Below are 24,900 nucleotides of genomic sequence, written 5' to 3'. Positions count from 1 at the left end.
ATTTGTTTCTGCAGGATTTTCTGCAGGAACTTCTCTAATCCCTTCAGAAATTGTATAAGAAATTCATCTAAGAATTCCCCCAGAGGTATCTCCAATAGAAATTAATTGAGGAATTTTGAGAAAAAATAACTAATACCGTAAACCGGGGTCAAATTGATCAGCGGGGTGAAGTTGATCATTCGGGTACTACATTGTAATTCCATACTAGGGACTCTAAAGCGTCATAATGATCTTAAACTGTTTACGTCATCTGGTTCGTAGATGTCTAGAGATCAGTGTAAACTTTTACTTTTGAGCATGAGCATGAGCATGAGCATAGATGACCGCACAATTCGTAGTTGCTACTCCGTGATTGACCAGAGCAATCGAAATTGCACAAGGAACCAATGAATAGGGCTTGGGACTAGCTTACTATTCTCAATGTACACAGGTCGAGAGCTCTCAACTTTAATAAGGTCGATAACGGCGCCGGCCACGTCCTTACGGTCATCGAGGATGGAAGGGAATGTTAGTAAGACAAACGTTGTTATAAAGACCGCGAATCGCTGCATCCCCACGTTTGTCTCAGGAAGGATTTTTTTGTTAGTAGGGTAAGGTACATTGTCAGTCCGGGAGTCACCTATGGTTGGTGATATGATTTGACAATGGATCAATATACACAAACCGCCGTTAACAACCGACCACTTTTCGACGCAAGAACTAGCCAAAAAGAAAATTCTATCGCGCGTCTCCACTCCACTAGGGAGCAGAAATTTTTAGTCTATTCCACATAGAAATACACTGGACGCGACTCACTTGTCGGCGCCGGATTTTTTCTCGACCGGCGAACCCGAAGTAACATTTTTCACTCTTTTGTGTAAATGCAAAAAATGAAAGAAAATATGTATTATCAACTAAAAATGTATTGGAAACTAGCGCCGAAGGGAAGCGAAAAATTCGGAACCGACTCGAACCACGGCGCGCGCACACTCGTCCCGTCTTCGGAGCCCCGCAGAGGGAAGAGGAAAAAAAAAATCGCAAAAATCTAGCAAGGCGAGCGCGCGAAACTTTGCTGCTGCCGAAATACCGCACACTACTGACTGCTTGGCGTCCCGTCGTCGGAGCCCCGCAGAGGGAAGAGGAAAAAAAATCGCAAAAATCTAGCAAGGCGAGCGCGCGAAACTTTGCTGCTGCCGAACTACCGCACACTACTGACTGCTTGGCGTCCCGTCGTCGGAGCCCCGCAGAGGGAAGAGGAAAAAAAAAATCGCAAAAATCTAGCAAAGCGAGCGCGCGAAACTTTGCTGCTGCCGAACTACCGCACACTACTCGATCAGTGTAAACTTTTACTTTTTTAGAAAAAGTTAGTTTTGCCTTATTTTTTTAGAAATTTGCTATGTATTTCTCATTTTGCTGAAATCATTGCTACTAAACAATCGATTGCTAATATGACTTTCCGTGAATTCTCTGTTTTAACATTTTTTTGTAGCGTTGGTTGGGAAGCTATGTAGCTAATCAGAACATGAAATAGTGAAAAAAAGGTCATTTTATGATGAAATAGTTATTATTTTGATAGAAATCACTTATTTCAAAGCAAATTGCCTACCTTTGGGCGTTTAAGGGAAAATATCATAATTTAATTTTGCATTTAAAGTATTAACTTCCTTAGTTGTAAGATTTTAAACACGGTATTCGGTTTTAGAAGAACAAAATTAAGCGGAGAAGGAAATTTTCCTTTCTAACCGATGCTTAATTGTATACTGATCAATTTCGCCCTAATGTGGCATTTTAAATTTTTTGATATTTGGAGTTTTTTCACTTAAAGTTTAAATTAATTGAACAAAATTCTGTTGCATGGTTCCATGGAGATTCACTAGGTACTGGTTTTACAGAAATTCTTTTGGCCATATTTGAATTGGCACTGAAGTTATCCGCATAAGTTATGTTAAAGTGATCAATTTGACCCCGGATTACGGTACCTTTGTCTGCAATTTTTACAAACATGTTTAGAGAATCTTTCCAGAATTTTTCCCACGGATTTCTTCAGGAATTCCCACAGAAATATCTAGGAATTTCTTTGTTAATTCTACCAGGCATTCTTTCCGAAACTTCTCCACAGATAACGTCAGAAATAGCTTCAAGAATTTTCGACCTAGAATCTCCACAGAAATTTTTCACGAATTTCTTCTAGGAATTTCCAAAGGTAACACCAGGAGTTTCTTAAGAGATTCAATAAGTTAAACCTCTAGAGATAACTTTAAGTATGCTTTGTGCAATTTCTGGAAAATTTTTTGAAAAATCCCTGGAGTAATACCTGAAACAATTCCTGCAGGAATCTTGAAAGATATTTCCGACAGAACCTCCGAAAGAATCCCTGTAAGAATTTCTGCAGGAATTTCTTAAGGAATTCTTGAAAGCATTCCCGAAACAATCTCTCTAGGATGTTTTAATATTTTTTCAGACGGATTACAGGAAAATTCCATGGATTTTTTTTAGAGAAATCCCTTGCTGAATTTTCTGAAGAAATCCTTCAAATTCTCGAAAAGACTCTGGAGATAAATTAGGATTTATTTCAGAAGGAATTTTCTGACAGAATTCTTGAAGGATCTTCTGAAAATTTTCCAGTGAAATCAAAATAAATATATCAGAAGTATTCTTGAATTATTCTCGAGAGGAATAACTGAAGATATTCCATCTTGAAGGAATCCCAGGATGAATTTCTAAAAAGCTTCTTGGAGGAATATTTGGAGAAACTCCTCAATGAATTGGTGAAATTCCTAGGAAAGACGATTGAGAAATTTTAAGAAAATATTCTAGAGAAAATCTTTTATAAAATTACTGGAGATGTTTCTGAAAATATTCCTGGAGCATTCTGCGGACACATTTCCTGCAATTCATGGGGACACGGTTTTGTACAGTTCAATAAAAAAAACTCGTTGACATATTTTGAAAGGAATTCCTGTAGAAATGCATGAGAAATATTTCAGATTTAACTCCGAAATCTTTCTCAAAAATTCAATTCAATTCAATCATTCAATTCGTTTTACTGGTTTCCGAGATATGACAGCTCAAAATTGAGTTGTCTTAAAAATAGTGTTTTACCCAAACGGTTCTAACTTTGCAAAACATTAATCAATCGTGCCCAAATTTGTTCCAATGATACACATATAATAGGTTCACAAACAGTCGAAATTTGAGATTTTTTGATGCACTCTATGAAAAGTTATAGCATGTTGAACTTTTTTGTGAGAGAAAAAAAGTATCCTATCCCAAACATTTTGGCCACCCCCTGTATGTACAAAAGAAAGCAAATGTCTGAATCATATAGCGCTTAAAATGTTAGCTATGATGTTTCACTGAAGAACTTCAAAAATTAACTGAAACACATTCACATTATTGTCGTCCAATCTCATGATCCTGGCCAGAGTATTCCTCCTTGAAATTCTAGCGCAATTCCTCCCTAAATCCTTCCGAAGTTTCTCACAAAATTCTTCCCTGCGAGTGAATTTGAAAAAAAAAAAATAAAAAAAAAGAACAACTAGTAAAGACAAGCAAGTTTCTTTTAGTTCCACTACTTTGCTTATCTTCGGACAGTTAGGCCTATATTGTCTGCGACTTTACAGATTTCTTTAGTGTCGAGTGCTCGATTGTATTTATTTTCTGAATTTCTCCCAAAAATCCATCCAGAGGATGTTTTCCGGGTTTGCTCTCAGAGTAGTTCCTTCCGAGATTATCCGGTGCCTTTTTCTAACTTTCCAAGAGTTGTTCCTGGGATCTTATCCAAAATTTCTTCACAAATTTCTTAAAGTGGTTTTCCGGGATGACTTTCCAACAGTCTCCCGTGAAATTTCAGCAAAGATTTTCCTGGGATTTCTTCCAAATTGTTCCGGGATTTCTTATGAATTCGTAATTTGTAGACGTTTGTAGAGTTACTGCTTTCAATTCCTATTTTTTTTTCCTCAGAGATAACTCCCAGATTTGATTACGAGTTGTACAAATTTTTTTCAAGATTTCTTCCTAAGTTCATCCAGAGATCCGTTCAATACGTCTTTCCAAAGTATTTCGGAAGATTTCAACTAATTTTTTCCGATATTTCTCCAAGAATTTCTTAGGTTACCCCAAAAGCAAATGTTGAAGAAATTCCAAAAGCAGTTCCCAAATCGTTAGAAAATATCTTAGGAGGATTACTGTTAGAAAGCCTTGAACCTTTCAGGACGCGCGCCTGGTTGATACTGAAACTACACCGCGCTCACGTTGTATGTGACGAGCGACTACGTTAACTACTTCTAGGAGTACTAGAAAAAAATCTATGAAATAAATCTCTGAAAGAATAACTTCATCAGCAATAGCTGCTGCAGAAATTCCGGAAAAATCTTGGGAGAAATTCTAGGATAATTAAATCAAAATTCCGGCAGAAAATTCAAGAGAAACCTCAGATGATCCCGCAAAAACATTTAAGAAATACCCTAAAAGAGATATTCTAGAAGAAAGCGTTCGAAAATTTATTTAAAAAAAAACAAAACCAGGAAGAAACTCCTGAAGAAATCCAGAAATAATTTCTGTGGAAACAGTAGGAGAAATTTCGAGGAACACTAGAAGGAAACGCAGAAAATCATTCAAGAGAAACATCCTGAGAGAAACTTTAGCAGAAACTCCGCGACATCTGAGGAATATTCTAAAAAAAAATCTGTGGAGATCTTGAGAGAAATCCTGAGAGAACATAGCTAGCGAATGAGATCACATTTTTTTACAGGAGTGGACCTGGTGTGATGGTTAGAACACTTGACTATCACGCCGAGGACCTGGGATCGAATCCCACTCCCGACAAACTCGCAAAATGTGAGTTCTTCCTTCGGAAGGGAAGTAAAGCGTGGGTCCCGAGATAAACTAGCCCAGGACTAGTTAATACAGATAAAAAAAAAAACATTTTTTTACAAAAGCCCAGCTCTTTTTGGCTTTCTTTTGAATCAAACTGGTGCTTAATATCGGTTGTAATCCATGTAATCCTACCTACTGTTATATCTTACAATACTATGAGAATTTCATGCGCAAAATAGTCCTACAATTCGTTCAGTTGCCGTTACCGATTTATCACCAGCAACCGACGTTACCCAAGTTTAAGTAGGTGGATGAAAAATGCTACAATCTCTAGACTCTAGGCCGTCTAGGAGTCCAGAGCCTAGAGGATGCCTTCAGGAGCTTCCTCAGTACTTTAGGTTTAAAGAAAATATTTGAGAAACTCCACAAGATATCAAAAATATCTGAATGGGACGTAGACACATTTCGTTATCTTGGAGTTTTCAAAGAATTTCCTACAGAAACCCAACAAGAATATTCAATTAAAAAGCCGTCTGAAACTCATGGTGGTTTTTAAATAGAAGTCGAAAAATCTTAAGAAACGCATTCAGAATTTTCCTTAGCAATATTTCTGGAAAATAAAAATCCCCATGTGTGAATTGAATGCTTCCACAAACTTTTCACATTGAGTTTCCTTGAAATTGATGAATTTTCAAGCTCCAAACGATACTTATAATAAGAAGGATCAAAATCCGGTATGATGAAATCAACGTAAATTGCACAATCTTATTCATCATCGCTTTACGTTTCGGTCAACTAAAACCGAGAATAATGTGCTCCGGGAATAATTATACACGTGGTTTGCCACACGGATTATATCCTTTCTCGTGTGCCGCCACCGAAAGCATTCATCATGCAACAAGGCATAGCCATTCGTACGGTTTGGCTTGGTGCTATGCCTTAATGGAAAGTGGATATGCAAATTCGTCGTTCTTTGACTGTATAATGAAAGATTTAATTTTCCATGTGATGTATTCCCTACCGAGAGTTTACTTTAAGTGTACTGTATTCGTTCACACAGGACTGATTGTTCGAAGTAGAATGGAAAAGTTGGAGAAGACCGATTTTTTTTTTCAAGATTTTGAATTTATTGTTATTCTGTTTTCAGAATCTGTAGCACGTTCCAAAACGTCGGAACATGTGGAATCAATCAGTTTAAAAATAATTTGCACTGGAAATCCAACAATCACTTTTTTTTAAGTATCACATATTGACACTTACCCACGATGTTGCTTGCATTTCCGTCTTTTCGACGGTGGAATAAAAAACACGAGATGTTTTTTTTTCTTATTTTTTTTTATCAGAGAACCAGCCATCGATTCCGATGATAGAGCAACTTCTTAGAGCAAGTGACAAATGACAACTTGTTTACGATTGATTAAAAATAATTTGTGGCGGGGATGGGAATTGAATCCATGACCATTCATTCAAAAAGCGACCAGGTGTTTCTCAAGGCCGCGAAGCTCCGACACGGTTGAACAAACCAGAAGTTCATGTAAAACACATAAATATTCACTAAGAAGCACGGCAAACTGATTGCTATTACATGCTGTTCACGCTTTTATTTTCAATAATTTTTTGATGGCGTACTACTCCACTGACTGTGTGCCTACTACAGTCGCCTGTTGAATACACCCCAAGGTGCTCATCTTTTATGAATTAGGAGGACATGCACCAGCAACCACCTCCTGAGCACTATACTGTTCCGTTCCGGAAACAAAACCACCCTTCCCTAGTGCAAAAAAAAAATGGTGGTGCTGGTGCCAGATCGTCGTGGTGCAATCACCTCGAAGAAAGGTATACATTTATATGTCCCAAATTTTGGGACACGCTTCGGGCGGCAACAAATGGCTCGTGCAGAAAGAACTCGAACTCAGATTAAAACCCCAACATAGGAATGGAGGGCGTCGCGACGTCGTGTGCAAAGAAACATCGCCTGAAGAAGGGCGAGCTAATTGCCTTTGGTGAAAAGCCACTTTCCGGTTTTGGACTGGGGATTGCTTCTCGGAAGGGATATCCTTTGGCGAACAGAACCATTCCGGTTGAAATGGAGATATAGATAGAGTATTTTACTTGCTCAGAGTAGATTTGGTCTAGATAAGATGTTCAGTTGTTGCTTCTGTTGCTTCCGCTAAAGTTTTCCGGGGGTTTCAATGGGATCAAACAATTAAAATGTGATCGAAAATGTTTGATTGTGTGTTATTTAGCTACGGGTTCAGATTTCTTCCGAAATTCCTTCTGAGACTTTAAAGGATTGCTTTCGAGATTTCTCCAGAAGTTTCAGGAATCCTCCAGGAATTATTTTGGAGATTCCTTCCGGAATTCCTTCCAAGATTCCTTCAGGAATTCTTTCTGAGATTCTTCAAATATTTTCTTTCGGAAAATCTTTAGAAGCTTTTTCTTGGAATTCCAGAAGGTATTCCTGGGAAAATGGAGCCCTGGGAGCAATTATTCGAGGGAAATTAGAAGGACCTCTGAGAAAATTACTTAGCTGCGGGAAGAGTTCTTTAAAGATTTTTCTATTTTTTTATAGAATTCTTCAAGGAACTTTTGTTGGGGTTTCCTTGGCTGATCCCTTTAAAAAATCCTGAAAGAATTCTATTGAATTCCGTAATTAACTCCTTAATGATTCCCATAAGGACACCTGGAGAATATCAGAATGACCTACCAAAGAATATCCAGAAATACTGCAGGAATTCCTAAAGGAACTCCTGGAGGAATCCAGAAAGAGTTCTTAGCAACTGTTTCTAAAGTTGATATAATATGTTTATCAGAATCTTGGTTGAATGATAAGATATCTGATGACATAATCTACATTGAAGGCTATACTGCTGTAAGAAATGATCGAGTAGGACGGCTTGGTGGTGGCTTAATTGTGTATATGAGTAATAATCTATCTTTTAGAACAATTGAAATGTCTTGCTATCAGTTTGGACAAGTTGAATATATTTTTCTTGAACTACGAGTGAATAACCATGAAATGCTTCTAGGGTTCTTTTATAATCCACCGGAGTTCGATTGCACTGATTTGCTAGCACAAAAGTTTTCAAGTTTTGAGTTACAGTATGAACACATTTTATTGATGGGTGATTTTAATACTAATTTGTTGAAAAATAACTGTGATAAGAGTAAACAATTTCAATCGTTCATGCAGGATTTTGGTTTTTCCTCTTTAGGTACTGTTCCTACGCACTTTCATAGAACCGGTGCTTCGCAAATAGATTTGATGTTGACAAATAGGCAAGATTTAGTGCTGCGTTTTAACCAAATTGACGTTCCTTTTATGTCCAACCATGATTTACTGTTTGCGTCCCTAGATGTTGATATGACACGAATTCAAAAGCCAGTTAGTTTCAGAGACTACAGGAATTTTGATTCTTCCACTGTAATTACCATGTTTAATCAAATCGATTGGGAAGCATTTTACTATATTAATAACCCTGATATCCTGTTGACTTTTTTCAACGATCATGTGAAAAACATCTTCAACATGACGGTACCGCTAAAACACAGTATGAAACTAGTAAATACAACCCGTGGTTTAATAATCAAATTTCAAAGGCAATAGTTGATCGTGATCTAGCTTTTCGTCTATGGAAGTCGACAAAAAGCGAAAGTGACTGTGCACACTTCAAAAGATTGCGTAATTCTGTTACTACTTTGATTACGAACGCTAAGAAACGATATTGGAATGCAAGAATATCGCGAATCGATTCTGTTAAAGATCTATGGAAGAATTTAAATTCATTGAATGTTACCAAAAGAAATGATAATTTTTTGGTTGATGCAACTCCAAATGACGTTAACTGTCATTTTTCCAGAAATTTTAGCACAAATGCACTATCTGCTCCAGAAGAGAACAATCATGCATGTACATCATCTTTCAGGTTTAACGAACTTGAAGATTGTCATATAGTTAACGCAATTCATGATGTTAAATCAAACGCTGTTGGTCTCGACGAAATTCCTCTGAAATTTATAAAAATGATACTCCAAATGATACTGAAGCACATTTTTAATAGTATAATCATGAGCGGAATTTACCCGAAAGCATGGAAACATTCCAAGATAATTCCAATAAAGAAGAAATCGACAGTGAGCTCTTTGGAAAACCTGCGACCTATCAGTATTTTGAGCGCACTATCCAAGGTTTTTGAAAAATTGTTGAAAAACCAAATAACAGTTTACTTGGCAGAAAATCAGCTCTTATCTCAGTATCAATCGGGTTATCGGAAAGGACATAGCATCAAAACAGCAATGATAAAAGTGTGTGATGACATAGGAGTTGTTCTAGATAAAGGAGGATCTGTTGTTCTCTTATTGCTTGACTTTTCTAAAGCATTTGATACTATCTCTCACAATAAATTATGCAAAAAATTAGAACATTATTTTGGCTTTAGTTACGATGCAGTTCACCTAATTCGCTCATATCTGTCAGAAAGGACGCAAACTGTTTTCATAAATGGTAGTTTCTCTGAGTTTCTTCCAATAGTATCAGGAGTGCCACAAGGATCTGTACTAGGACCACTACTGTTTTCTATTTATATAAATGATTTGCCTTTAAGACTCAATGGATGCCAGATTCATTTATTTGCAGACGACGTACAAATATATGTGGATGTTTCTAATTTGTCTAATGAGAATGCTGCAACTTTAATAAATGATTGTTTATCTTTGATTTCATCATGGGCCACCGATAACTCGTTGATGCTCAATGCACGTAAAACCCAAGCGTGTTATATTACTCGCCAGAATCAAAATCAAGACAGACCCGAGATAGTCTTGAATAACGTTCCGATTATGTATTCAAATACTGTAGTAAGTTTAGGAGTAACCCTAGAAAGTAATCTATCATGGGATACCTAGTTTTATTTCAAAACAATGTGGAAAAATATATTCAGTTTTGCGTACTCTGCGTTATAATGCTGATTTCTTGCGACAAGACACTAAGCTGAATTTGTTTAAAAGTTTAATATATCCTCATTTTCTATTTTGTGATTTTGTTACCACCCAGGCATCCACAATTGCTCTGAATAAACTGAAAAAAGCTCTCAACTGTTGTGTAAGATATGTATATAACTTGAATCGATATGCTAGAGTTTCTCACCTGCACAGATCATTGATTGGTTGTTCATTCAATAATTTTCCAGAAGCAAGATCCATACTCTTATTACATCCAATAATAAACAAAAAATGTCCCAACTATCTGTTTAGCAAACTTATTCGCTTGAGAAGTCAAAGGGGGATTAAATTGTCAATGCCTCTTTGCCGTACTTCACACCATTCTAACTCTTTTCTAGTTAGAAGCATTTACAATTGGAACTCTTTGCCAACTGATCTACAATTCATGACTTCGTTTGTACAATTCAAGAGGGCATTTCTAGAGCAACTTAGATAAATAATTAGTCAGTTACAGAAATTGTCAACTTCATGCATTCGACGCACTTCATGTAGGGTATCGGGATGCTTCGTTGGCATAGTCCCCTCGTTCGGCCTATCTCAACGTAAACCAAAAACTCAATCAAACGCGCATAACTGGATATCGGAAAATCTTTGCGCCAAACAACTGTAACATTTCGTTTCAATTTTAGAACTTTAGAACATTAAAAATGAATGAAAATGTCAATTTTTTTATCTTTTGTAGACGCCATGATTCTTCGGCTTAGGGGGTAGTCTATACACATGATCATAAATAGCAAGATTCTGGAACATTTCGAAATTACTTTTCCATAACTGAACATTTGATGCGACGATCAAAGATGCTATTTTGAACTTGTGTATTTGTTTTCAACGAATAATAACTATTTTACAAATTGAACGTGGGCCGAATATTGAGGACATTTTTTTCACTATGTACCCAAATCTTGGCCCATCCGTAAAGTGACGTCAAAACACCGATAAAAAAACGTCCACGACATTTCCTGTGTAAGAACCAGAAAGAACGAACAGGAAGAAAGATTTTGTGTGCGGTGACTGTAAAAATATAACACAATAATAGGGTTGCGTTGTTTTCGTTACTAAATTAAGAAAGAACTTTAGTTTAAGTGCTTTGTTCATAGTTTTTTGAAAATTAAGCTCCGAAAAAGTAATTTAAAAGTAAGATTGGTGAACAAACTGAGATAATACTTCAGCAGAAATATTGGAAAAATGAGATAATTAGTGGTTCTGGGTGTTGTTTACTTGCTATAGCTAGATGCTACTGCTCTGTGCTGTTGATATAGTCCGCGAATTCGATCGAAATTAGAAGCAAATAATTTTCGGGTTAACTTTCCGCTGATGTTAAACCTCATTCGCCGACGTGGATGACAAAATAGAAAGCTATCGAACGAGAAAACAAACGTTTTCAACGAAGTTTGGATTGCTTTCTGCAGTGCCGTAAGCTATCGTGTAACTTATTATTGCTGTCTATATTGCCATTGTTCGTGCTGTTCATACACCATCATATTGAGCACCAAGCCATCTGCCGTCGAGTAGAAGAAACTGAGCTGCAACCGAATAGGGATTACGATACCGCATTATGGTTCGTTCAACTTGTCATCAGTGTAAAGATACAATCTCTTGCAATGATCCTGTGGTTACCTGCAACGAATGTGAAAACGCGCTTCTGTTTCATGCAGTGTGCGTAGGATTGTCAGTAGCGGAAGGGATCGCATGTATGAATCCGAATATTCTTTGGATATGTAACAAATGCCGCCGAGCCAAGGAGGAACGCAGATCTACTAAAAATGCGAGTACCATTGATAGTGCAACCACCAGTGAAGTGGCTGAGTTTAAACTGGAAATCGTAAAAATGAAGGAAGTGCTGGTTGATCTAAGTCGTAAATTCGACAGTTTGAACGCATCCTCATCACATTTGGGACAAAGTGGCGATAGTAATCAAAGCGTGTTAAACTCATCCCTTTTAACGTCTACAAGGCTTGACCATTCCATCCAACCTCAAGGATTCTCCAAGACGGCATTATTCGTATCTAATATAGCTCCCGACGTGACCGACGAAGAATTTAAGCAAATGGTCGAAGAAACTGTTGGATCGGGAAATATAGTTTCGCTCAAATGTTTGGTACCACCGTGGAAAATAAAAGCGAGTTTGGACTACATCTCCTACAAAGTCGTCGTCAACATCAATCATGGAACTGCGTCACATGCTATCCACTGGCCAAATGGAGTGCGTTGCAGAGAGTTTGTCAACCGATTCAATGAATCGTGGCGACCAGCTCATCGCATCGTGTAAATTAATAATGTGTTAGAAAGTGTAATTTTTTTTTAAATTTTTTGGTGTCGAATGTTTGTTTTAATGTAATATTTTAAAAATAATCAATGCATTTGTTTAATGTAGTACTACTCCTATCAACATCATTGGGGCAACATTATGCCTGTTGATGTAAACAAATAAATAAATAAATAAATAGAGCATGGAAAGCAATAGGCCAACGTTGTATCCACTAATAGGCCAATTTTTGTACCATAGACCAACGTTGCATACCATCGCATCGATACTTTTCAACTTATTTAAGCAAATTCTTGAATATTTACGTTTGTTTACTTCCAATTGGTGAAACATGCATTGCCTAGAGTGTGTAATAGGGTCAGCATATTATTTCTAGTGTTATTAATTCATGAGTTATGGTCAAAATAGTCAAGGCGGCTTGCAAATTAGGCCAAGGAACGGTACATACCTATCATAAAAAATCTAAAACACAAAAGACTTTTGTCTTAAGTTTATTGGGAAATAAATAAATGAAATGAAATGAAATGATAGTTCATCCGACACCCTTACGCAGTTTTGCACACCGTCCATCATTGCTTTAATCAGTCTAGTCAGCTTCCCAGGAAAGCCGTTTTCATCCATGATTCTCCATAGCTCTGTGCGGTCGATACTGTCGTATGCCGCTTTGAAGTCGATGAACTGGTGTTGCGTTGGGAACTGGCATTCATGGCATTTCAGAAGGATTTGCCGTCCGATGAAGATCTGGTTCGTAGTCCACCGGCCATCGATGAAACCGGCTGCCCACGAATTCATTCGTTTTAAGTGACAGACGACGGAAGGTGATCTGGGACAGCACTTTGTAGGCAGCATTCAAAATAGTGATCGCCCTGAAGTTCTTACATTCCAAATGGTCGCCTTTCTTGTGAATGGGGCAGATTACCCCTTCCTTTCACTTCTCCGGTAGCTGTTCGGTTTCCCAGATCCTGACTATAAGCCGATGCAGACAGGTGGCCAATTTTTCTGAGCCCATCTTGATGAGTTCAGCTGCAATACCATCCTTACCAGCTGCTTTGTTGGTTATGAGCTGGTGATGGCATCATTAACTCCCCTCAGCGTGGGAGTTGGTTCATTTCCGTCCTCCGCTGCACTGGCGTCGTCGTTTCCTCCGGTGCCGTGGGCTCCCATGCCTACGTTCTCCACGCCGTTCAGGTGCTGATCGAAGTGCTGCTTCCACCTTTCGATCACCTCACGTCCGTCCGTCAAGAGGCCTCCGTCTTTATCCCTGCATATTTCGGCTCGCGGCACGAAGCCGTTGCGGGATGCGTTGAGCTTCTGGTAGAACTTCCGTGTTTCTTGGGAACGGCACAGCAGTTCCATTTCTTCACACTCCGCTTCTCCAGGCGGCGCTTTTTCTCCCGAAAGAGGCGGGTCTGCTGTTTCCGCTTCTGCCTGTATCGCTCCACATTCTGTCGGGTTCCATGCTGCATCATTACCGCCCTCGCTGCGTTCTTCTCCTCCAAAACCGTTCTGCACTCTTCGTCGAACCATTCGTTCCGTCGATTCCGTTCCACGTACCCGATGGTGCTCTCGGCTGCTTTCACTGTACTCCAGCAGTCCTCTAGAGGGGCCTCATCGAGCTCGCCCTCGTCTGGCAACGCGGCTTTGAGATTCTTCGCGTATGCTGAGGCGACATCCGGTTGCTTCAGTCGCTCTAGGTTGTACCGTGGCGGTCGCCGGTACCGTACATTGTTGATGACTGAGAGTTTTGGGCGCAATTTGACCATCACCAGATAGTGGTCGGAGTCGATGTTGGCGCCACGATAGGTCCTGACGTCGATAAGGTAGAGAAGTGCCGTCCGTCAATCAGCACTTGGTCGATTTGCGATTCCATGTGCTGTGGTATTCTCCAGGTGTAACGAAAAGGAAGGCTGTGTTGGAAAAAGGTGCTACGTATGGCCATGTTTTTGGAGGTGGCGAAATCAATGATTCGTAGGCCGTTTTCGTTAGTCAGTTGGTGGGCGCTGATCTTTCCATTCGTCTTCGGTCTGAATTCCTCCTCCTGGCCTACCTGAGCGTTTACATCTCCTATGATGATCATAACGTCGTGGCTTGGGCAGCTTCGAGGTACACGTAGAATACATTCTTGTCATCATCAATGCTTCCGGAGTGAGGGCTGTTCACGTTTATTATGCTGATGTTGAAGGATCGGCCCTTGATTATAAATCAACACATTCTTTCGTCGATCACGCGCCTCTGTATTCGCTTATCACAATAAAAGCAATTTCCAGATCAAGTGTGTTGCTGCAACTCTGGTATGTAGATGGTATGAATAGCTCCTGCAGCGAACCCAGAGGGCTGAGAGGGCCGAACCCACGGCCCTTTAGATATCGGCGAGTATGCGGGTGCTCCCAATGAAGTTGAGTGATCGGCAGTTCCACGTACCAAGTTTCCAATCGCAAGTCATTTTTGTTCGCTGGGGTCGTTGTCGTTGGTCTCGGTTCGTATTATTCCGTTGACGATTTTCCGTTACAATGGTTTTTTTTACAGCTGCCTCGTAAGGCCGTTCACGAACCCCCTACTTTCCGGAGGACCATAGTGCACAGTTGAGCTTAGAGTCCTTCTCTGACACTCAGACGCTCGGACCAGCCGCATCTAACTTGGGGATCAGAAGCTGCTCTGAACCGCTCCTCCTGGAGAACAGACGCTCAGGTTTGCAGAAGCAACCACCACGCCCTCCTACCTTCCCTACCAGCCTACGACAAAAGTTCCCACTGGGGTAGGTTACCCGATCTTCCCTAGCTAGCAGCCCGGCCGGTGCCACACGAAGATCGGGATAGGAGTTGCTGGGCAGAGGCTAGTGATCTCAGTTGGATCTGTATTGCGCGAATAACTCAGCCTCTACCCGGGTATTGAGATCAAAATGTGATATTGGTTTGATTGATATAAGAGATAAAAGATCTAAAAAAAATATATCTTAGATTTGCATCACCCTCAGATCATATTTAGATCTTGTAAGATCTAACCAATAGCAGCAAGCTATTCGTTTGATCAAGGAATATCAAGTTTTGATATTGTGCAGATGTTCCAGGAACACTTTTCAGATATTATTTTCAGATCTTTTATCTCTTATATCAATCAAACCAATATCACGTTTTGATCGGAAGTACTTCACCTCTACCCGGGTACCGTGCCAAATTTGTCCAGTTCTAGGTGCAAAATAGATTACAAACTTTTTCTTAAGTTTAATCAATATTAGTTATTTTATACAGGTCTAGAGTATCCAAAATAATGTAATTTTGCGTTTCTAGTCATTTTTAGAAGGTGATTCAGATGATGAATTACACTTCCTCAGATTGGGATACCCTTCCTCTTTTCCTCTATTTGGCATAACGTCCATGTTGGAGCTATCACACAGCGGAACGAGAAATGGAGCTTTCCGGGCCGGAGTAAAGCAAAACACTTGCGTACGGTTTTGACGATCACTGAATTAGTACTGTGTGCATTCGAGCACCCCTCGTAAAGAAGACAACATCTCTGTTCATGGATGCACCTTAATCATGTTGTGGTGTTGCCGGCCAGTTATTCATTCGGAAACAAACTGCTCCGTAATTCTGGGAGGTACACTGTGGTGCATAATTGATCGCAAAAACGCTGCGTTTTGATAAATTCCACGATACTATTTAGGAGCCGCTGTGATGTACTGGTGTAAATTACACTAGTTTACAGCATTTTTAAACTCAGTAAGCTGATGATCATTTTTAGTGTAGAATGATGCCCTGAGTACGATACACCTCTTTTTCCGTAGCCGATTGAGCTGAAGTTTTTACAGTAACTGGCTAACATCTAATATTTCAACTGCAGGAAAAATTTAAAAACTACTTAAATGTTTTTGAAGCTCGATCTTGATATCAGTACATAATTATACATCAAAAATGTTGGTCGTTCTCGTTGATGAAGTTCACGACTTTCGTTTTTGTTTGTAAACTAGTGTTATTGTTCATTTGAATGTTAGACTGCCGAGTATGAGAATCTAGATCACCTTTTTTTCGAAGGGTTTGTGTTTTTTTTTTTTGTAATTTAATTTTGGAAATAGTGGAGCGGACCTGGTGTGATGGTTAGAACACTTGACAATCACGCCGAGGACCTGGGATCGAATCCCACTCCCGACAAACTCACTAAATGAGAGTTCTTCCTTCGGAAGGGAAATATAGCGTGGGTCCCGAGATGAACTAGCCTAGGGCTAAAAATCTCGTTAATACAGATAAAAAAAATTGGAAATTTAGGTCAAGTTCAAATATTTAATTAGACCATAAGAGTTCGTTGAATTACATTCAAATAAGTACATAAACAAATGAATATTTAAATTGTCATTTAACCAGCCGGGAAATCATCATACGAAATTCGATTGTTTTCGTTACACAAGCTAAAGCTGAACTTTTCATTTGATTAAATGTATTTGTACAGATGTCTCTGCTCCAGTCACGTACCAGAAGTCATCCTCAAAAGGATATTTCCTCCACATGTTTTTACAGTAGAAAACGCATAACCATAATTATAATGGTTATTACCAACATAGTAAATATGTAATGTTCCCATTCATAACACAACCTCGTACGTCGCACTAGTGTACCTCTATGGCAATGCTTATTAAATATTAAATACATGTGCTTCACCAAACTAGATGTCGCATGGAAATAAGTTTTTTTACGCGAGTAAGCAACTACCACGTAGGAAAATGGAAACGAGACAACGATTGAATTGAAGACCTGTATATAAAAGCAAAAATAGTTGCCAAACAAAAGGAAAATTCAGTCATTTAAAAAGACATTTCAAAAATATCATAAGATAGGGGGTTAGAGGCATAATGGACACCCTAAGCAAATGAGTCCGTTAGGCCTGTATAACAGACAAAAACTTAATATATTATCAGTTGGCTTGCAACTTTAACTTGTTTCCTACGTATTTCAATCATTTACAGCTCGTGGAATGTCTTTTTTGTGAAGAAATAATGAATTGTAAACCGTGTGTTTTTTAGGGCTGGCAGGAGAGGTACTGGGCGAAATGGACACACATCGGGGCATAATGGACACCCCTGCATATTTTATGCTGTATCTTTGATAATGTGGAGCCTCGTAGCCGTGCGGTTAGGGTCACCAAGCTTATAATCGCACCATGCTATGGGGCGAGGGTTCGATTCCCGCTTCGGACGTTGAAGCTTTTCGTGAGAATAGTTTCTTCCACGTTTCCACTGGTGCATGCTCCGTTGTCCGTTGTCTAATGTTAAGTTTAAAAAACAGTCTATACAGCCGAAAGCTGAAGACGTTGTCCGTGTCTTTTAATATCGACCAGTTAAGTAATTTGCCTACGGAGATCAATACCACAGATATAATGCTCCATCTTAGACGAGTTTACATAACATCAAAGTTAGTTAAATAAACTTTAGGCTAAAATAAATAGATTGATTATTTCCAAACTCTCTAAAACGCCTAACAGTATGCAACGCGCGTACATCTGTTCGTAATTGCCAGTGTTCATTTCGCCCCGAATCGACTACAACATTAAAATTGTTATTTTGAGTAAATTCTGATCAAAAATAAAATACTTCATCCATTGCTAAATCAGGGTATACATGTAGATATGGTAACAATTCACTTGTTTTAATGATGGACACACTCAAACGCTCGTAATACCTTATTTGCTGCTGCTTCAAAATTATAAGAATTTCATCACATGAAAAACATATTTCAATTTCAATGATATTTTGATTATTTTGGAGGAATATAAATGGTACTTTTGAAAAATAGAACAATGGCTTGTTCCTTTACACTTTTGCATTAAAAGTTTAACATAAAAGTCAACGATTTCGGCAAAAACAGGGATGTCCATTTCGCCCCGGGTGTCCATTATGTCCCTAATCCCCCTATCTTTGAAGAAAATTCCTGCCGTGGATCATTTTAACATCTATTCTCATGTACTGCAATATTTCTAACGACTTATCACATACTCTGCCGTGGTTGACTCAGCCAACATGTTACCTACCATAGGTTTTGCCTGGCAGCAAGAGAAGTGGAAGTGATTAAGCAAATTGCATCATCACACCTTAATGAACCTGTGATAGACTATCCTAGAGGATATACCAAACCTGTTCATTCCACTTGCGTTAGCCTACATACACGCTCAAACTAGTTACCGTTTTAAACTTGTCAGCCAAGCACAACCTTGACGATGTAATTGAATCAAATTTCTTGGCCCCTTGTCCGATGCTTGGTAAACGTTTCGGAACCGGTGCCAAGATTATTCCGTACAGCAGCATCAGAAGCAGAAAATCTGTGACTAACATGTCCCGTACTACAATACTCCACCACTACTATACTTGCGGCGGCAGTCGCTCACAATTTCATCGGATTTCATTCATTTCCGTCCGAACGCGACATGGTTGCTTTTGGCAAGGGGTTTTAATTTTAATTTTTCGCGATCCACGATGGACAGTGAACAAGAAATTCGATGATCTGTTTCACAAACAGCACACTGGCAGCGTTTCTGCTCAGTGGATCTATTTTTACTGTTTGTACACCAGTTTGAATTTATTCAATTTTTACCGGATGGCTTTGCTGATTTGGACCATTAAGTGACGGTGGAAACTCAAAAACTGTCTTTTTTATGCTAAAAATTTATTTCTAGGTTTTGTACTTCCTACAATCATAGGAAAATTTTTAACTCAACTTGATGGCTCCAATTTCTCATTTAACCTATTAAGCTCAACATTAAAGCAAACACTCTAACAAAGCTTTCAATGCAGCATACATTCTAAAAAGCAACAACCGGTCAGCTAACAGCAGACAGAGTAGTGAAAGAGGAAACGGTCGTTCGGTCGGATGATGATAAAAATAAACAGAAGCAAGTCGAGAAAAATGAGCTAAGTGATAGAGAAATGTCCCTCCGGCGCGACGTGGCAGCCGGCTGGTTGTGCAAATATTTGAGAGTATACCGTACCTACATACCTATATCTGCATGAGTACATAACATAGTTGCTATGAAAGAGAACGAGTACGATTGTAGAATCACGAAATAAATCTGAAGCAGAAAAGTTGCCGGCAGTTTGTCGTTTTTTTTTTTCGGGCGTCCCGAAAAATGGTCTGGCAGATGAAAAATCAAGTCAGGGATGTCGTCGATAGTCTCATTCTCAACACAGTTGGGATGGGACTCGAGACTACGCTAACAGTCGTCGATTGGTTTTAAAGCTCTCTCTCCTATGATTTTCGATTCAGGCTAGAATGGTTTCTTGCCTGTGGGTGAAAAGTTGTGATTATGAATATTTATGCCAGCAGTATAGACAATGAGAGGGAACGAGGAAATCCTCACTCGTGTATAATCATGAAGTATATGATGGAAAAGTTCTACTCTTTTGAGAATTTCCATAACAGAACACGCTTGATGGACATTTTAAATTTGCTGTTTGAATTCTAGACGATAGCTTTAGTTTATCCAACGCACTTCTATTGTTTAATTTAGATTTTCTGAACCATTAAATTGCATGCAGCAGGGAAGAACCTAAAAGGCATCAAAACATCGTTTGTTATAAAACGAAGAATATTTGAAGTATTTTTAACTGACAAACTCACGTGGCATAAAAGGAAAAAGGCAACGTAAAACTTTTATAGTTCAATGTTAGCACCACTTTACTTTCAAAATGCTATAGGGATTACACTTTTTGAGAATGGAGATGAATTGATAGATTTTTAGACAGACTATTTTACACGATGATGTCCGATGCCTATGCCCAAGAAATCCAGGAACTTCCATGACGAAAAAATCCTAGACCGACCGGGAACCGAACCCGTCACCCTCAGCATAATATAGCTAAATATCCACACATGTACCGCTTTGACTATTGGGAGACTATCACTATCAGGCATCACTATCTTCCCCAGAAAGATCCAACTAACTTTTACAAGCAAACAACTTAGCCACTCCCCCTGGGAGTGAAAAATCCCATTTTCAAAGCAAGCACACCTACCGCAAAAAGCTAATTTACTTTCACCTGGGCACCCACCAAAGCGGTGTGGGACAATATCTGTTGCAAGGTTGTCCGTTTCAGGTACAAGAAAATCCAGTAAAACGCCATGTCCACCCTCCCTAGAGAGAACCAGTCGCCACCACCGCCCCAAGGTACTACCCAGCAGTAGAGTGTGTCCTTGAATGCTCTGATTTTGCCTGGGAGCTCGGTTCGAGCTCCCAACCCGAGGATTGGTTTTCTTATCTTGGTTCTTGTATTGCACATTACTTTCTCTCATTCCAAGGTTGGCCGCTTGCTTAACACCACATACACAAGACGCAGGACCCAAGAGCACCCATCCATTCGAGATGATGTAAGCTCCGAGATAGACACACTATAGAAGAACAAGCACATGGCTTGGACGATGAGGAGACAAAGTTGAGAATTGCTTCGTAAAGGAAGCAATCAATAAAACTTCTTTTCACACCACACTTTGCTACAGTATTCTATCTCGATGGGGGATTCTAATCAATGGGAAAAACTATTTCCGTTTTCATCAGAGTTTTATCGTTCATTCGCACTTAGGATTTTCCAATCAAATCAAAGATACGATAGAAGATCAATTCGGTTAGGCTCTATGTGTCAACGCGAGTACAAAAGTGAAATCCCCCACCCAACGTAAGGCGACATAAACCTTTTACCTCTAGTATGTACCGTTACGTTTGTAAAGTAGTTGTTGCGTATGTAAATTAGTTTAAAGAATTTCTCATGAATTGGAGAATTGGACAACTGTCCCTGATCTCTAATGTGCATTTGTATTGTAGCCGTGATATATAAATGAAATAATACAAACTAGTTTTCGTACCGATTCCAACAAATATATCTAAATATAACAAACCTTGATATAGATATCAACCGTTGATATATTTTTTTTTTGTTATGCCTTTCTGATCGGGAAAGCAACGTCATCAGCCAATTCGAAGTCATTTAGGTGCTCCATGGTAATGGGCTGCCACAGCAAACCACGATTTGGTTCACGGTCAATCGCACCTACCAGGATCTCGTCGATTACGATGAGGAACAGTAGCGGTGATAGTATACATCCTTGCCTCACTCCAGCAACGACCCAGATATGGGATCGGACAAGACACCGTTGTGCAGTATTCTGCACGAAAATGCCCTGTACTGTGCTTCAATGAGGCAGATGATTATCTCAGGGAGACCCTTGCGCCTGAGGGCTTCCCACATGTTTCCGTGATTGAGGCGGTCGAAAGCTTTTTCGTAATCAATGAACACCAGGTAGAGAGAGTCTTGGAATTCATTGATTTGCTCTAGGATGATACGGAACGTGATAATATGGTCCACATAGGATCGCCGGCACGGAATCCTGCTTGCTGCCGACGGAGAGTTGCGTCAATCTTCTCCTGTATCCGGTTAAGGATCACTTTGCATAGGACTTTGAGAACGATACACAGTAACATGATGTACCGCCAATTATTGCATACAGTCAGGTCACCCTTTTTGGGTACCTTTACTAAGACGCCTTGCATCCAGTCGGCCGGAAATGTCGCGGTTTCCCATATGTTGCGAAATAATTGATGCAGTAGTTGTGCGGGTACTACGGGGTCAGCTTTGAGCATCTCAGCGGATATGCGATCAACCCCTGGGGCTCTGTTCGATTTCATGATACGGATGGCTGTTTCTATCTCCTGCACCGATGGAGCACGGGTAATGCGTCGAACCCTTGGCAGATCATGCCGAGGTGTTGAAGGCTTTCAAAGTGCTCGAACCAGCGTTTCAACTGGTCAGCCGGGTCGGCCAGAAACTGTCCAGGCGTGTCTTTAACGGGCATCGTAGCATTCATCTTGGTCCCACTGAGGCGACGTGAGACATCGTTGAGGAGACGGCTCACGCTTTTTTGTCCCGTCTACATGTTCGTTTCACTTCCTTCTCCAGAGCCGAATAGGGCTGTCGGGCTACGGCTTTGGCCCCTCGTGTTTTCGCTCGCTCTATTGCGGCTTTGGCGTTCCTTCGCTCCTCCAGGTACCATCTGTATACATCCAAAGATGTAGATTTTCAAAAATAGTTATTTTGTATGGAAATCAGACAATGTTAACTACTTCCCAATACAGTATGTTGAATCCCTCCAAATTTGCATTATTGTCCAGAAGATGGCCTACGAGCACGTCAAACCGATTTCCTTTAAAGTTAAGTTCACGCAAGTTCTTCAGTAAATTCAACGATCGCTCATATCGATTATTCTGCAAGTTGAGCACATCAAGACTACTCATTCCTGCAAGGTTTCCTTCACCAATGCTTTGAAGTAGATTTTCCGCCAGTGCTAGGACTATAGCATCTGCAGCGTCGATTGGAAGGTACCTTTGGTAAGTCGAGTCAGATGATTTGCATTAATGTCTAGCATCTGGTGGACCAGTGGATCCAAGCTATTTGAAGGTGGCTTTGGAAGTGTAACGGTTTGATTTAGTTGGAAATTGATCCTTTCAACGGTGACTGGGAGTCCTGGAATGAACTTCTATTTCGAAGAGAGCGTCCGTGAAATATTACGGAAGGGCACTGGATGGATCAGACTCATCTCGTTAAACGAGACGTTGACGGTTTCAGGCTTCTGGGCATTAACAAACGCAATCGGATCGAGAACGCTCAGTGAGTTGCCACCGATGTCGAAGTTTTATAGAGAAGGAACTTTGATTACCAGAGTCGGTTTCACTCGTTGAAAGTTGTTATAGGAAATGTTAATGTCTTTGAGGCCAGGTGGATTCTAGAATGGCAAACCAAGAACATATGATAGGGAATTGTTGCTCAGGCGAAGCTCACGAAGGCCTGACATAGCCAAGAAAGTGTCTCATTTGATCATCCGAATGTTAATGTTGTAATGCACCGAATGCAACCGATTCTACTCTAGTTTGATGTAGCTTAGATCTAAAAACCGGAGCATTGGAAGGACGTCCAACAACGATCGAAGCTCTTCAATGCGCCCTATTTTGTTTTGCCAGGGCTGGTAGCAAAGACTGATGGTTGAAATAGTTATTTTAGTGACCAGGTTCACGAAAATAGTGACCAAATAGTGACTTACAAATTACAAAAAAGTTACTAAATAGTGACTTTTTCCAAAAAAATATGGTAAGTTGCCAAACAGTGTGAGTCGAACTTGATTCAGAAAACCTATATCACATTTTCATAGCAAGATCCCGAACATTTTCAGGAAAACCTTCTCCACCAAAAATTATAAAAAATGCATGCGTCTACAATTGTTAGCAGATATTGTACAGAACTAAATGGACTAAGATAATGAACGATAATGGAGATGGACACCAACAGTTTCTCTTCCAGTAGAACCTCAAAGGGGAAACATTGATGGAAGTTCGTGGTATTTTTTTTAATTACAGCTATTTAGTTTAGTACAGCTGATATTATCTTGAATAATTTGAGATGAAATATTCAGAGGTTTATTGAACAAATTCCTCAACAGATTTCTATGAAAATTATTGCAGATATTTCCTTTAGATCTTGTCTTGTCTTGTAATTTAGATCTTGTTGAATATTCTGTCAATTCATGATTAACTGCTGGCAAAACTCATGCAATTGTGTTTGCTAAAATTTCTGGAGAAAATTATGTACGAAATGGAAAAGAAACATTGCGAAATTTTCTATATTTCCCTGGTAGGGAATGACGAAGCTTTGAATACAAAATTTCTTTTAAAAATTCCTGGATAATTTATTTTTTATGAAATTCATCTAGACAAATGCATAGACAATGTGTAGGCAAATTTATGTAAGAATTTCTCATATTTCTTCAAATTTTTTTGCGAGGAACCCCTCAAAACTATGAGACGTGAACATTAAACAGAAATTTATTAGACAATTATGGCAGAATTCCTGTAGTATTTGTTAACGTATATTTAAAACATTTCTGATGCATTACGAACAACGCTTATGGATAAAAATAACGAAAATTCTTGATAAAAATTAAACAAAATTTCCAATTTCTTCGAAAACTTCAATATGTGAAGTATTTTTAAAGAAACTCTAAAAATAGTTCGTGGTGCAATTTTTTTATTTGTTTTTTAGCGGATTCTCCGTGGAGTGGAGTTCCAGAGGAAGTCATTGAGTTTACAGAGTATCTAGTGACTGGAAATCTGTAAATTTTGAGAAGTCCCAGCTACAATCAAAAAGTCATGAGACGTTTTGATGTATTCAACAACTTCTTCAGGAAATAATGTTGATATCCTTTCCAATTAGCCTAACAAATGTCAGCATAAAAAAAGTTAAAACCAAAATAGTCAGAATAGTGTGACATAACATTCACGAAACGCGACGCGAGACAAGACACGACACTTATGGTTCTTACAATCGTCAAAATAATTAAAAAATTACCTTAATGCCGACCGGTTTCGGGCTCGATGCAGCCCATCTACGGGACAATGTCCGACCGGTCGGAACTTTCTTGAAATCCCCCTGAATCCCTCTGAATATCTCTTTGAACAGTGTTGCAAAAGTTCATGATCATTTTTCAACACATCTTTTCAGTTATTGTTGCTTCTAGTCATGTTTAAAACGATTTCAGTCAACCAGAGCTCTAGCCGGGGCCCGTAGCGTAGTGGCTACACGTTCGCTTCATAAGTGGATTATCATTGGTTCGATCCCAGTCCCGGCACTTGCAATTTTTCGTCAGTTACTCTTCCCCACGAGAGCGGCTGACACCTGACCCTCTTCTGAGCATATTCTCTAACGGACCCGGAAACTTGGATATCAGCTAACGGTAACTCATAGTAGATCCCCAATCGGACTGGAGAAGGAACAAGAGCCACACATCAACATTCTCGTGCTCATCATTCTACCA

At 39.4% G+C, this 24,900-nt stretch overlaps 1 protein-coding gene and 1 long non-coding RNA gene across 2 annotated transcripts in view; both read left to right on the top strand.

Annotated features, from left to right (window-relative positions):
- Nucleotides 1-24,900, top strand: part of LOC134289635 (uncharacterized) — a 51,849-nt gene that overhangs the window by 6,411 nt on the left and 20,538 nt on the right. The window lies entirely within an intron of this gene.
- Nucleotides 7,165-12,383, top strand: LOC134289634 (uncharacterized). Its single transcript, XM_062855789.1, has 2 exons — nucleotides 7,165-11,005; nucleotides 12,246-12,383. Exon 1 carries the CDS (start codon nucleotides 7,496-7,498, stop codon nucleotides 8,402-8,404), a length of 909 nt encoding a protein of 302 aa, XP_062711773.1. The 5' UTR covers nucleotides 7,165-7,495; the 3' UTR covers nucleotides 8,405-11,005; nucleotides 12,246-12,383.

This window comes from Aedes albopictus, chromosome 3 (genome assembly GCF_035046485.1).
Source record: "Aedes albopictus strain Foshan chromosome 3, AalbF5, whole genome shotgun sequence".
In the NCBI taxonomy this organism is placed as follows: domain Eukaryota; kingdom Metazoa; phylum Arthropoda; class Insecta; order Diptera; family Culicidae; genus Aedes; species Aedes albopictus.
The sequence above is the reverse complement of the archived record's forward strand: the minus strand, read 5'-3'. Positions and strand labels throughout refer to the sequence as shown.